At 43.0% G+C, this 14899-nt stretch overlaps 1 protein-coding gene across 12 annotated transcripts in view; it reads left to right on the top strand.

Annotated features, from left to right (window-relative positions):
• Positions 1 to 14899, top strand: part of arvcfb (ARVCF delta catenin family member b) — a 492749-nt gene that overhangs the window by 330996 nt on the left and 146854 nt on the right. For all 12 annotated transcript variants that reach the window (XM_062051626.1, XM_062051621.1, XM_062051625.1 and 9 more), the window contains one exon: positions 10669 to 11309. In XM_062051626.1, coding sequence (XP_061907610.1) covers positions 10669 to 11309 — 641 coding nt within the window. The remainder of the gene's footprint in view (positions 1 to 10668; positions 11310 to 14899) is intronic.

Raw genomic sequence — 14899 nt, 5'->3', positions numbered from 1 at the left:
CAAAATTTAATTGTCATTTTTTTCGTGTTTTCTCCTCTTTTAAAACGTTCAATTAAGTGTAAATATCATTAATTATTAATAATAACATAGAGTTAAAGGTAAATTGAGCAAACTGGCTATTTCTGGCAATTTATTTAAGTGTGTATCAAACTGGTAGCCCTTCGCATTAATCAGTACCCAAGAAGTAGCTCTTGCTTTCAAAAAGGTTGGTGACCCCTGCTCTACGATATTTGTACTGGGAGTTAGAGGAAGTTGTGTCTGTGTTTTTTTCCTAGGTGTTGCGGCACAGTGGTTGTTTTCTTTGAAGGCGCGTAAAACCAAAACCGTACTACCGATCAAAACGCCTTCGTCAACTTTTAATCAGAAGGGTTCAATCTCTCTCCTGTAGAAGTTTGAAGCCGAAACGACAAACGCGCTCAGAGGAGATAATGTTTGATGTTTGGTGACCGGTTGTAACAAAAATTTAGTTTTGAAAGAGGAATAGAAAACTTCCTGATGATTTTTGCTGAAGGATGTCAACCTATGAAATGTAGGTCTAGGTGAGACCTACGTAGAGGTTTTTGTTTCATGTCTCTAAGACGTTCCTACCCGAAGTTACAAGCAGTTTTGTCTGTGTTTTCCTCTGAGAAGCAGTTTTGTCTCTGAGTTTTGGGGTTCGGTTTTTTTTTAGATCGCAATTTCCACCAGTCCCGATGTGTGGGAGAAGTTTGGTGAGTTTTGAAGTATTTTAAAGAGGTCAAATTACAGGTCAAAGAAGCAAAAATTTGTGTTTTTAGTCATTTTTTGTGTTGAAGGGGAAATTGCCAATTTCCTGTTGGTTTTTGCCCAAGGATGTGAAATTATGGAATGTAGGTCTAAGTCAGACCTACATATAGGTTTTTGTTTCATGTCTCTACGACCTTCCTAGTGGGAGTTACAGGCAGTTTTCTTCCTAGGGGGCGCTAGAGCGCAATTTTGATTTTTGGGTTAGTTTTTTTTCTAAAGTGGTTGGGGCACGTTTTTCTATGTGTGTGTCAAATTTGGTGAGTTTTGCAGCATGTTAAGAGGGGCAAAGTAGTGCGCAAAGCTGCGGAATAATAAACCTTACAATAACAATAGTGTCCTTTGTCCATGTACAAAGGACTCCCCGTGGGAGTCCTTTATACATGGTACAGGCGGACCCTAATTAAAGCTGCAAGCAGCGATGGACGGGACCGACTTTGAGGGCTCATAAAATCCAAACCGGAGCAATAATTAAAACTCTTTCATCAACTTTTAATCAGAAGTGTTCAATCTCTCTCCTGTGCTAATTTGAAGCCGACACGACAAACGCGCTCAGAGGAGATAATGTTTGAAAAAAGGTGACTGTTTTTACACAACTTTTGTTTTGAAGGGGGAATTGCAAACTTCCTGTTGATTTTTGCTGGGGGTTGTCAGTGTATGAAATATAGGTCTAAGTGAGACCTACATAGAGGTTTTTGTTTCATGTCTTTTGGTTTTTTGATTAGATCGCAATTTTCGCCAGTAACTGCCTGTAACTACAAGTAGGAATGTTGTAGAGACATGAAACAAAAACCTCCATGTAGGTCTCACTTAGACCTATATTTCATACACTGACAACCCCCAGCAAAAATCAACAGGACGTTTGCAATTCCCCCTTCAAAACAAAAGTTGTGTAAAAACAGTCACCTTTTTTCAAACATTATCTCCTCTGAGCGCGTTTGCCGTGTCGGCTTCAAATTAGCACAGGAGAGCGATTGAACCCTTCTGATTAAAAGTTGATGAAAGAGTTTTAATTACTGCTACGGTTTGGATTTTATGAGCCCTCAAAGTCGGTCCTGTCCATCGCTGCTTGCAGCTTTAATTTTATTTATCCTTGCTATTAGGGCTTATTGGACCCTAATTAGAATAAAAACAAAAAATCATTTTTTTACATGATGTACTTAGTCCACAAGTGACACAAATGTGTACTTCATGTTTAGTGACATGCTAATTTTTATTTCTGCACTTTTTTTTTCCAAATTCCATTATATGTTATACTCTTCAAACACCACCAGATGGCAGTATAAGTGTCCACATAAGCGGCCATAAGACCCCAATTCAGTAGTGTACACAATTTTGGAAATAAGAGCTAGAAAGTGCTGTCCACGCATGTGGCCACTAAGGCCTTTAGAGGTTAAATAAACACGATCAAAAGTTAGCTTACAACGGCGCCTATGGGAGCCCCCTATAAAGCCCTTAAAAAACACCCCCATTGAGGTTTTATTTACTAATTTATAATAACATTTAATATTTACGTATTTTGCTCATTTTAAGGATACGTGGCACTTTGATTTCAAAAACGCATCACGATGTTTGCTTTTTTTTTACTTCTCTTCATCACTGATTATTACTCACCGTAGACTTCATGAGAGCTAACAAACATAATACAACATCACTTACTGTGCAAGGTCTGCTGTCATTAGGACGTGGACTGCTGGGATGTTCATTGTGGAGGTCTTGCACCTCCGGGTTCCTCGGACCACCCAGTCGGGACATGACAGGCTTGACGGTTTTGTGATTTGTTTTATTTTGCAATAAACTTATTGCTCTGCTTTTCAGCAATCGCCTCTCGTGACGGTCTCGTTCTCCGGGTTGCTTTTCAGCCATCCGCTCTCGTCTCCGTTTCCGTCTCGCTCTCTGGCTCGTGCTCGGGTTTTCTCTTCACCATCAACAACTCCAACTTCTCCAAACTCTTCCTTCCCGGCTGCTGCCCTTTTATAGAGTGACAGGTGATCAAATAAACGCGCCCAGGTGGGCCATCTACGCACCTGTCGCCGATCTCCGAGCCGGCCCCGGCACACCCCGCCTCGCTGCAGGTCCGCAGGCCACGCCCCCTCACATTCATATATAGTTGTCTCTAGTTCAGCTGGTTTTCTGTTTTTTTTGGAGTAAGCAAATAATGTACCTTCCCCTCACAATGACAGTATTTCAGTTACATTACTTCAATTTCCTCGACTTAAAGTAGATTCCGTTTTTTAATGGCTTATTCCGTCAGTCTTCCTATGAGGAATCAGTGCCTGGGGAATCTGTGGTGGGCTCTCCTATTTCTGGGGCTGAGGTTGCTGAGGTAGTTAAAAAGCTCCTCGGTGGCAAGGCCCCGGGGGTGGATGAGAACCGCCCGGAGTTCCTTAAGGCTCTGGATGCTGTGGGGCTGTCTTGGTTGACAAGACTCTGCAGCATCGTGTGGACATCGGGGGCAGTACCTCTGAATTGGCAGACCGGGGTGGTGGTTCCTCTCTTTAAGAAGGGGAACCGGAGGGTGTGTTCTAACTATCGTGGGATCACACTCCTCAGCCTTCCCGGTAAGGTCTATTCAGGTGTGCTGGAGAGGAGGCTACGCCGGATAGTCGAACCTCGGATTCAGGAGGAACAGTGTGGTTTTCGTCCTGGTCGTGGAACTGTGGACCAGCTCTATACTCTCGGCAGGGTCCTTGAGGGTGCATGGGAGTTTGCCCAACCAGTCTACATGTGTTTTGTGGACTTGGAGAAGGCATTCGACCGTGTCCCTCGGAAAGTCCTGTGGGGAGTGCTCAGAGAGTATGGAGTATCGGACTGTCTGATTGTGGCGGTCCGCTCCCTGTATGATCAGTGCCAGAGTTTGGTCCGCATTGCCGGCAGTAAATCGGACACGTTTCCAGTGAGGGTTGGACTCCGCCAAGGCTGCCCTTTGTCACCAATTCTGTTCATAACTTTTATGGACAGAATTTCTAGGCGCAGTCAAGGCGTTGAGGGGATCTGGTTTGGTGGCTACAGGATTAGGTCTCTGCTTTTTGCAGATGATGTGGTCCTGATGGCTTCATCTGGCCAGGATCTTCAGCTCTCGCTGGATCGGTTCGCAGCTGAGTGTGAAGCGACTGGGATGAGAATCAGCACCTCCAAGTCCGAATCCATGGTTCTCGCCCGGAAAAGGGTGGAGTGCCATCTCCGGGTTGGGCAGGACACCCTGCCCCAAGTGGAGGAGTTCAAGTACCTCGGAGTCTTGTTCACGAGTGAGGGAAGAGTGGATCGTGAGATCGACAGGCGGATCGGTGCGGCGTCTTCAGTAATGCGGACGCTGTATCGATCCGTTGTGGTGAAGAAGGAGCTGAGCCGGAAGGCAAAGCTCTCAATTTACCGGTCGATCTACGTTCCCATCCTCACCTATGGCCATGAGCTTTGGGTTATGACCGAAAGGACAAGATCACGTGTACAAGCGGCCGAAATGAGTTTCCTCCGCCGGGTGGCGGGGCTCTCCCTTAGAGATAGGGTGAGAAGCTCTGCCATCCGGGGGGAGCTCAAAGTAAAGCTGCTGCTCCTCCACATCGAGAGGAGCCAGATGAGGTGGTTCGGGCATCTGGTCAGTCTGTTTGCCATTCCGTAAACGCAGAATCGTTAGGGCCCTACCCTTCAAACTGATTATTAAGACATAGACTAAATAAAACACAGAAAAACATGATTCAAGGTCAACCTAACAGTTCCCATTGGATTCATAAATGGTTTAATCCCTAGTATGAGTACATGCACAATATCAACAACCACGTGTGCATCCTGTTTTGCTGGCATCCCGTGCATTTCCGTGGCCGTACTCCAGCACTCTCTTCTTCCTGGCAGACACCTTTTTTTTTTTAAACGTAGAATTAAACAGCAGTCAAGTTGTCCAATAAAAAAAGCATTCCTGATCCTTTTCTCAGTATAAAAGCTATTAAGAGTGGGAGCAGACCACACACTTTCACTACCCTGCAAACAGGCAGTCAACAGAAGTAGGTAGGAGTAAGTTATTTACCTTAAAAAAAAACAAATGGGTGTTTTATTGGGTAAAGCTTGTTGCCAAAAACAACCCCTTCAGAAAATAGTTGGTACCTCAAAGCTTTTATGCTCAACAAAATCCTCCCTTACAGATTGAGAATGTTAGAATTATTAGCAGCAGTGTCATAATTCGGATATTAAGCCATCCTGTCCAAACAACATGGTTAATACAGTACGTCAGTCCAGGGTTAACTTTAGTGCAGTGGTTCTTAACCTGGGTTCGATCGGATCCTAGGGGTTCGTTGAGTCGGGCTCAGGGGTTCGGCAGAGGTCGAGACACACCCGACTCATCGTGTAAATAAAAACTTCTCCCTATCGGGGTATTACGGATACGGCAACAGCAGAAGTCGGACTGATTTGCAGGTGTGTAGTTTGTTGTGAGTTTACGCACTGTGTTGGTTTTGTTCTTTGAGCAAGGTGATGTTCATGCACGGTTCATTTTGTGCACCAGTAAAAAAACATGGTAACACTTTAGTATGGGGAACATATTCACCATTAATTAGTTGCTTATTAACATGCAAATTAGTAACATATTGGCTCTTAACTAGATGCCTTATTCGGCATGGCCTTATTATAACCCTAACCCTCTAACCCTGGCCCTAACCCTCTAACCCTAACCCTAAACAAATAACTCTAAATTAAGTCTTTGTTACTTAGAATATGTTCCCCATACTAAAGTGTTACCAAAAACATATAACTTTGTCTTGAATTTGAAAAAAAACAAAATTGTATTTTTCACTAAAGAAGGGTTCGGGTGCGCATATGAAACTGGTGGGGTTCGGTTCCTCCAACAAGGTAAAGAACCAAAGCTTTAGTGGTACCCCAGTTTTTTGTTAGTAATACGTTCCAAATGATATTGCCGTAATGTGTATTGCTGTTCGCTGAGAACTATACTCTCCAATTTTTCCAACTCTAAAAATATCGCCAGCACCTACCAGCGCCGATCCCGTGGGTGCTTCGGGGCCCGAGCACCCACGAACAATGCCGAGCACCCACGTGGGATTCATGGCAAATTCTTTCTCACCACCAAGCAAAAACCGTGCATGTTCAGGCCCCTTCTACACTAAGCCGGTTCAGGTTATCCAGGGTAAATCCCACCTAACCTTATCTTCGTCCACACACACACAATGGTCGTTTAAGACTTTCCCCCTTCCATCAGCCGGCACAACGCGACCTAGTACGCATGCGCGGAAAATGCGCACGTCATAGTCACCTCCAGTGTTGCTTTGTGTGCAAGTTCTTAAGTTTAACTGCTCCGCCGTTGAGGTCTTCACCGTATCCCTGGCTAGGGGGCAGTCAGGTACTAGGCCTTTGCCAAGGGCCACCTGGGGTAACAGTAGTAAAGGGGTTAACCTCCTAGTGCCCCAAGACCCCATAGAGGAGCCTCCACTGCCGGATGCACTTTAAAGTCATGCCCAGGACACATTTTACAACAACCAATCTCGGGATCTAGATATCTGGTCAGGACACTCCTCACTCTTTTGCCTTCACCTTCATTGTCCATTCCTTTTTGGTGACTTTATATACTCTGGACCTAGACGTTGAGTCCGCGACATACATGGCGGACAATAACTGATACAGTCTGCTTTGCCAGTCCAAATGCATTCGTCGTTTTTTGTAGTCTTCCCTCCACGGCCAGGTAATACAAAACACACGCTACCCTTTTTTTAATCACATCCACGGGAGCCTGTGTTCTCGTTGTCTCTCCTTCGACAACTGGACGAAGTTTTTCGGTAAGTAGAAACACAGCTGACCCGGACATTGAAAAAGTTCTCTTGCCGTCTGAGAAGTGTTGTATCCCAAATAGCTGTGTCAGGTTCAAACACTGATGACATCTTTTAAACAAGACAAGAAGTAAAGAATCAAACAGAGACAGAATTCAATTTGGACTCAATTTTGAGGAGAGACGCCGCGACTGTACTCTTTGCACAGTCTTCCACCACGCTCTGACAAAAAAAGGTTCACGTCTCCTCTTTTATTTGAGAATTCCCTGTTTACATAACAACATCCGTTTCTAAAAGGGGGGGTATGTACACAGCTCTTGTTTTTGGTCACATTAACACAAAATAAAAAGATGCCTCGGGCTCGGGTTAGTCCTGGATTCAGCTTGGGCAGGTCTTGGATGACAATAGATAACCCCTCCCGTCTCCTTCCATCGTACACAGCGGAATTTTCCAAGCCTTTGGCTTGGTGGAACAAAGACAGCTCTCATCTGTTCACTGGAACTCAGAGAACGGAAAGTTTTTTGATAATTTACATACAATTTTTCTGACAAGCTGCAATCGCTTTCTCTTAAGGTATTCATGTGTGATTTCCACAAGCGTCTGTACATGTAGAAGAAGGAGAAACACGGGCATGTCTGGATGACTCGTCTCCGTATTTCCAGTGGTTAGCGCCGAGTTACAAAACCGCTTTATTATGAAGCTGGCTGTGGCGCGTTCTTTCTGACGTCGTCGATTCCTGTGTGGGGCGCGGTCTTTCTGGCGTCACTTCCTCTCCGAACTCAGTTTGTAGACGATCAATGAGTCCATACAAAGCCAAGAGCCGGAGATTCAAGAAATACACGGCGCACTTACTGTTATGCCCGGATCATAGTCTGTTTAAGTTTTTCGAGTCACTTGTGTTTTCTGTTAGTTTTGGACTCCTTTAGTTCCTGTTTATGCACCTCTGAGTTTGTTACCATGGCTACTTATTAGTTTGCCTCTTGTGTTCGGGACGCGCACCTGTTTGTAATCAGAGACATTATTTAAGCCTGCCTTTGCCAGTCAGTCGGTCTGGCTTCTTTATTTGCGTCACGCTACTGTTACGTTAGTTTTGCTGGTCTCCTAGCCCCTGCTAGCGATCCCTAGTCTGTGCTAAGTAGTAGCCTTAGCTTCAGGTGCGATCGGCACCTTATTCCGTCGGTTTGTTTTCTGTTTTGTGTTAATTTACTATTAAATCATGTTCCTACCTGCAAGTCCTGTCCGGATTCGTCCGTTTGCATCCTGGGAGAACAAACCCCGCATCACCATGCGACCCGGTCGTAACACTTACCCGTGTAAAAATTTGGGGACCTTAAACGATGGTTTAGTGTGGCTGAAACGGGGGGTTAGGCTACATATTTATTCGTTTAAGGGGTTAACAGGCTTAGTGGCGACATAGCCTCAGAAAAGTAGCGTCAGATTTAACGCCCGTCCGAGCACCCACTGGCAGAAATGTAGATCGGCGCCTATGACGGTGGCAGACAGCTTGGATTGCAGTCCTGCCACCAGGACCCCCCCTTCCTGTCCCCGTCTCCATCGATTTGTGTTGTGCATTTAGCCACCTCTGCCTCCTTCACTTATTAACACAATGTTTATTATTGCGTAAAAACAATGTTCGGACTTCTGTCATATAAGCCGAATGAATGGACAGATTCCACGGTAACAGGCTTTTAAAAAACCTGAATAACTGCCTTGTTCTACGTCACATCTAATTCCCAGGCATCAGGCCCATTTGAGCACCCAATAAAGTCAATGCCACAGAGGTTGTGAAATGTTTTACAGTCTTGTAAAGTGGATAGTTTGATGCTTTCAGCCTTTTCTTCCAGGTTATCTGTTAGTAAACAGTTATGGTACTTTCACCGGGTTTCAGCTTTGTATTGACAAAGTGTATTTGTCATGCGATATATCTGCATGTACAATAAATATACTGTATACACAATTCTGCATAATTTTATCACTTTAGTCTCAATTATCCGTGGATGTCAGTGAAATGTAACATCTGGTATATATTCATACTTCAGAGGTTTTCAAACGTGCCATTTAGGGATGATGTTCGAAACCGGTTCTCCCGGTTGTTCGATAAGAAAAGAACCGTTCGATAAGAAAAGAACCGATTCCATGGACTCCAATCCCTTTTTGAGAACCGGTTCCCGTTATCGAGGCCACTATAGTAAAGAAAAGGAGTTGTTTCTTTATTCGAATTCCTGGGAACGAATCCCGTCCCACAAGAAATGCCCTGTGGGACATCACAGGAAATGACGTGCCTCAGTCTAATGACTGAGCTACGTCATTTCCTGTGATGTCACACAAGCAGCAAAAAGAATGGACCGGAAAAAAGGCCTCAAGGCATGGCTATTCACCTATAGTGATCACAGAGACAGGTTGTTTTTGTGTTACTGTATATATTTGTTTTTCTGAAAAATCCCACTTAATATACTTTGGCTAACAACAGTCAATATTTCTTTATTTTATTTTTTTAGGAGGGTAACAGTCAATATTTATTTATTTATTTAATAAATTTTTTTTCTTATCAAATAAAAGTGACCTTTTGTTAAACCAAATATTGTGTTTTTTTCCATATACAACAACCTATCTGGATTCGATAAGAGAATCGATAAGGAATCGGTTCGATAAGAGGATTCGATAATGGTCTCGAACTCGATAATTTCTTATCAAACATCATCCCTAGTGCCATTGCACGTCAACTACAATTATGTTAGGTCTGTTGACAAGAAAAATGCAAATAATTAACTGCCTAACTCAGGGGTGTCCAAAGTGCGGCCCGTGGGCCATTTGCGGCCCCGCAGGTCATTTTTTAATGGCCCCACAATACATTCTAAAAATACGATAAAAAAACCCCAAACAAACGTGGTATAAAAGAGCAAACAGGTGAAATGTAACAAGAAAATGTTGCAATGTTTACTGTAATATCTTTTGTACTTGCGGACCGGTCAATGCTTTAAAATTTGTCCCACGGACCGGGGGGGGGGGGGGCGCGGGGGGGGGGGGGGGGGGGATTAGTAAAAAAAAAATTTTTTTTTTTTTGTCATAAAGAAATACAATCATGTGTGCTTACGGACTGTATCCCTGCAGACTGTATTGTTTTATATTGACATATAATGTATATATTGTGTTTTTTATGTTGATTTAATTTATTTATTTATTTATTTATTTTTTAACTTCTTGTGCGGCCGCGGCCCGGTACCAATCGGTCCACGGACCGGTACCGAGCCGCGGCCGCACAAGAAGTTTAAAAAAAAAAAAAAAAAAAAAAAAAAAATGTATTGAATCAACATAAAAAACACAATATATACATTATATGTCAATATAAAACAATACAGTCTGCAGGGATACAGTCCGTAAGCACACATGATTGTATTTCTTTATGACAAAAAAAAAAAAAGAAACCAATTTTTTTTTTTTTTTTTTTTTTTTTTTAACTTCTTGTGCGGCCGCGGCCCGGTACCAATCGGTCCACGGACCGGTACCGGGCCGCGGCCGCACAAGAAGTTAAAAAATAAAAATAAAATAAAAAATAAAAAATTAATTAAATCAACATAAAAAACACAATATATACATTATATGTCAATATAAAACAATACAGTCTGCAGGGATACAGTCCGTAAGCACACATGATTGTATTTCTTTATGACAAAAAAAAAAAAGAAACCAATTTTTTTATTTTATTTTATTTTTTTAACTTCTTGTGCGGCCGCGGCCCGGTACCAATCGGTCCACGGACCGGTACCGGGCCGCGGCCGCACAAGAAGTTTAAAAAAAAATAAAAATAAAAAATAAATAAAAAAATAAAATAAATTAAATCAACATAAAAAACACAATATATACATTATATGTCAATATAAATCAATACAGTCTGCGGGGATACAGTCCGTAAGCACACATGATTGTATTTCTTTATGACAAAAAAAAAATAAAAATTTTTTTACATGTGTTGCAATGTTAAGATTTCATCATTGATATATAAACTATCAGACTGCGTGGTCGGTACTAGTGGCTTTCAGTAGGCCTTTAAGTCCGCCTGGCTATGCTGTCACATAAAAAAAAAAAAAGTTTTGTACTGTATTGTTATATTGACAAGTGCATCCGATTTCATCTACAGGTGACCAAAATGGTGAAGACAGTGACCACACGAACGGTGCGACAGGTTCCTCTCGGTCCCGATGGCTTGCCTATGCCTGAGGGCTCGTCCCCTTTGGGAAGCTACACAGACTCCATTGACCGGCGCTACATGAAGAACGGCGGCGACCGTTTCATTACCCCTCAAGCTTCGTCCACCTTGACACGCTCCTACAACAACTCCTACAATGATTCCTACGGTGAAACGCCTGAGAGTCAGTACATCCGCCACTACGGTCTGCACGATGGCTACACTGATTTGACAGACAACTACGGCAGCCTGTCACGAGGCATCAACTTCAGACCACCTCGCTACCCCTACATGCCTAACAGCTATCGGCCAGAGAACAGCTACACACTGCCAAATCGTAAGGATGACTACGGTCACATGGCCCAACCCCAGGTGCCTATGGGTAGCAGCACGGTGGACCTGAATCGCTCGCAGCCTGAGCGCTTTCAGCCCGAACCATATGGTCTGGAGGACGATCGCCGCAGCTTCGGCCCCGAGGACGAGGAGCCATATGAGCTCGAGCCTGACTATTCCACCGCTAACCGACGCACACTAAAAGGAGCCAACCGGGGTCGCACCCACAGGGAACCTCTTCGTGATGGACCCAGAGTCAGGTGAGATTGGCTTTATTTGCTCTGTCAGACATCAAACTGATACAGGGTACTCAGTAGTTTTGTACTCGGGTGATTTATTTCTGGAATGGCCAGAATTTTAGACCCACTGTCTGTGATTAATCAGTTAAGGTTCACTGGGTGGATGAAAACTAGAGTAGAGAATGTGAGCTTAGCCCTCAGTGGCCTCTGACTTCTCCAATATGTGTTTGGATGAATGGACAAAAATTCCCAGAGAGACACTAAAGTCATTTCAGAAGTTAGTTAGTTGGTTAGTTGGATGGCAGAATGAGTGCTATATGGGTGAATACTTGGTTTTGCATAATAGGTCCCCTCACTCGAACGAGTATGACGATCCTCCTGGTCGGGGGGTATCTCTTTATGGAGGATGCCTGTGCGTGACTTAGTTTTACGTGGGGAGACTGGTGCACAGACAGTCACCACACGATCCTTGACAGAATCGAGTCAGGGTCCAGTGGCATGGAGTCCAAGGCGACTGGGGACCCTTTTCTGCTGCAGCCTTCTCCCGCCATCGCAGCCGTTGTGGTAGTTCTTAAATCTACCGTCTTCCGCCTGCTCTGCCGTTGAGGTCTTCACCGTATCCCTGGCTAGGGGGCAGTGAGGTACTAGGCCTTTGCCAAGGGCCACCTGGGGTAACAGTAGTAAAGGGGTTAACCTCCTAGTGCCCCAGGACCCCATAGAGGAGCCTCCACTGCCGGATGCACTTTAATGTCATGCCTAGGACTGAAAAAGGACCTATGATCATTTTAATCTACATTTAAAACACATCCTTGTGGTCTAGATCAGTGGTCCCCAACCACCGATTGGTACCGGGCCGCACAAGAAATAAAAAAAAAATTTAAAAAAAAAAAAAGTTTTTTTTAAATTTTATTTTATTTTTTTAATTAAATCAACATAAAAAACACAATATATACAGAATATATCAATATAAATCAATACAGTCTGCAGGGATACAGTCCGTAAGCACACATGATTGTATTTCTTTATGTAAAAAAAAAAAAAAAAAAAAAAAAAAAAAAAAAAAATTATAAATACACCCCCCCAATCCCCCTCCCACCAGTCCGTGGGAAAAATTTTCAAGCGTTGACCGGTCCGCAGCTACAAAAAGGTTGGGGACCACTGGTCTAGATAATATAGTATAGTATTAGATATAGTATTGGATATGCTTTGGGGGAAATTTTGCAATAATTTTGCTTCATAGTCACATTTATAACCTACTTTCCGAGTCTATCTGCAAGATGTTAGTTTATGGCGGCGTTCCCAGATGGCAAGTGAAACCCATTTTCGCCTAAAAGTATCGTAGTTGTATTCTAAAAAGATAAAGTAAACCGTTAATTATATATCTTAAACTTAATTAACAATATATACATTCCCCAGTTCACAAAATGACCGTATTCTCCAGACTACTAGGTACAATTAAAAACTTTTTTTTTTCTCAAAACTCGACCCAGTGCGCCTAATGTACGGAATAATTCTGGTTTTGCTTACCGACCTTGAAGCAATTTTATTTGGTACATGGTGTAATGATAAGTGTGACCAGTAGATGGCACCCAAACATAAGAGATACGTGTAGACTGCACTATGAAGGCAATATCCATCCATCCATTTTCTACCGCTTATTCCCTTCGGGGTCGCGGGGGGCGCTGGAGCCTATCTCAGCTACAATTGGGCGGAAGGTGGGGTACACCCTGGACAAGTTGCCACCTCATCACAGGGCATGAAGGCAATATGACTCAAGTAAAAAACACCAACATTTTATATGTTCTATTGAAAATATAGAACATTACATACAGCGCTCAAAAATCTATCAAAATGTTTTAGTAGGACTTTGGTAAGCTATGAAGCCGCACCGCTTGATGGGTTGTCGGCGCATTAAACATAGGAGTATTATTATGGTGTGTGTATAAGGTAAGACATATTATCTGGCGTTTTGTTTCGCAATTTTATGCAAAAGCAACTTTTCTTACCTTCTTGTACCTGCTGTTCTGTATTTGGGATCTGCATAAATCCTGAAAAATTGCAAGCATCCACCTTTGTAGTCCGTACCGACACCGTAGTCGATAAGCTTCTTCTTTTTCTCTATCTTCTTGTTATGTGACATTCATCCTCCGCTGTTGCCATTTCTAATATAAAGTAGTGTAAAGTTCTTACTTATATCTGTCAGTAAACTCGCCATGAAAGCGCTAAAACATACCGGTGTAGTGAGTTTACATCATTCACCCAAGGAACTTTAGTTATTAGAGGGTTCGGGTCGGACGTTTTTTCACGGGACACATTTCCGGGTGTTGTTGTTGTTTCCGGATGAGGAGATGCTGCTCCGTTATTGATTGAAGTAAAGTCTGAATGTCATTAAAACAGTTATCGCCATCTTTTGACACTTCTTCCACTCCCGTCCTTGCACGCTACACCGCTACAACAAAAATGACGGGGAGAAGACGCCTTCGAAGGTCAGCTATGTAAATAAGACCGCCCACAAAACGGCGCATCCGGAAGCGACCGTCAGAAAGCGGCTTGAAGATGATGTGTAAAACATCATCTATGCAACATTTTGACCAAAGAACCACCATTTCATGTTATGTAGACCACAAGGAAATCTTTTACGTTTAGAAAAAAATAAAAAATAATATCACTCGTTTAATGTGCCTTATATATAAAAAAAAAGCTCGAATATAGAGCCATTCACCGGCAGTGCACCTTATAATCCGAAAGAGAGTCCCACCACCCACATAATTTGTGTGAACCCTTTGCATGAGGTACAACACTACTCTAACATTAATATAAACACCGATTGCCAATCCTGTGAAATACCCAGACTAGCATTTTGCAGCAAATACAAAACCCAAAACCAGTGAATACACTAATACTGCGGACCGATTGGTACCGGGCCGCGCAAGAATTTAATTTAAAAAAAAAAAATTTTTTTTTTTTTTTTTTTTTTTAAAATTAAATCAACATAAAAAACACAATATATACATTATATATCAATATAAATCAATACAGTCTGCAGGGATACAGTCCGTAAGCACACATGATTGTATTTCTTTATGGAAAAAAAGAAAAAAAAAAAAAAAATCCCCCCCTCCCCGGTCCGTGGGACAAATTTTCAAGCGTTGACCGGTCCCCAGCTACAAAAAGGTTGGGGACCACTGCACTAATACTCCCCCATACCATCACAGATGCTGGCTTTTGAACTTTGCGCCTAGAACAATCCGGATGGTTCTTTTCCTCTTTGGTCCGGAGGACACGACGTCCACAGTTTCCAAAAATTGAAATTTGGACTCCTCAGACCACAGAACACTTTTCCACTTTGCATCAGTCCATCTTAGATGAGCTCGGGCCCAGCGAAGCCGACAGCGTTTCTGGGTGTTGTTGATAAACGGTTTTCGCCTTGCATAGGAGAGTTTTATCTTGCACTTACAGATGTAGCGACAAACTGTAGTTACTGACAGTTGTTTTCTGAAGTGTTCCTGAGCCCGTGTGGTGATATCCTCTACACACTGATGTCGCTTTTTGATGCAGTACCGCCTGAAAGATCGAAGGTCCGTAATATCATCGCTTATGTGCAGTGATTT

This window comes from Entelurus aequoreus, linkage group LG06, assembly GCF_033978785.1.
Source record: "Entelurus aequoreus isolate RoL-2023_Sb linkage group LG06, RoL_Eaeq_v1.1, whole genome shotgun sequence".
NCBI classification, from domain to species: Eukaryota; Metazoa; Chordata; class Actinopteri; order Syngnathiformes; family Syngnathidae; genus Entelurus; species Entelurus aequoreus.
This window is presented reverse-complemented; position numbering and strand designations above follow the sequence as displayed.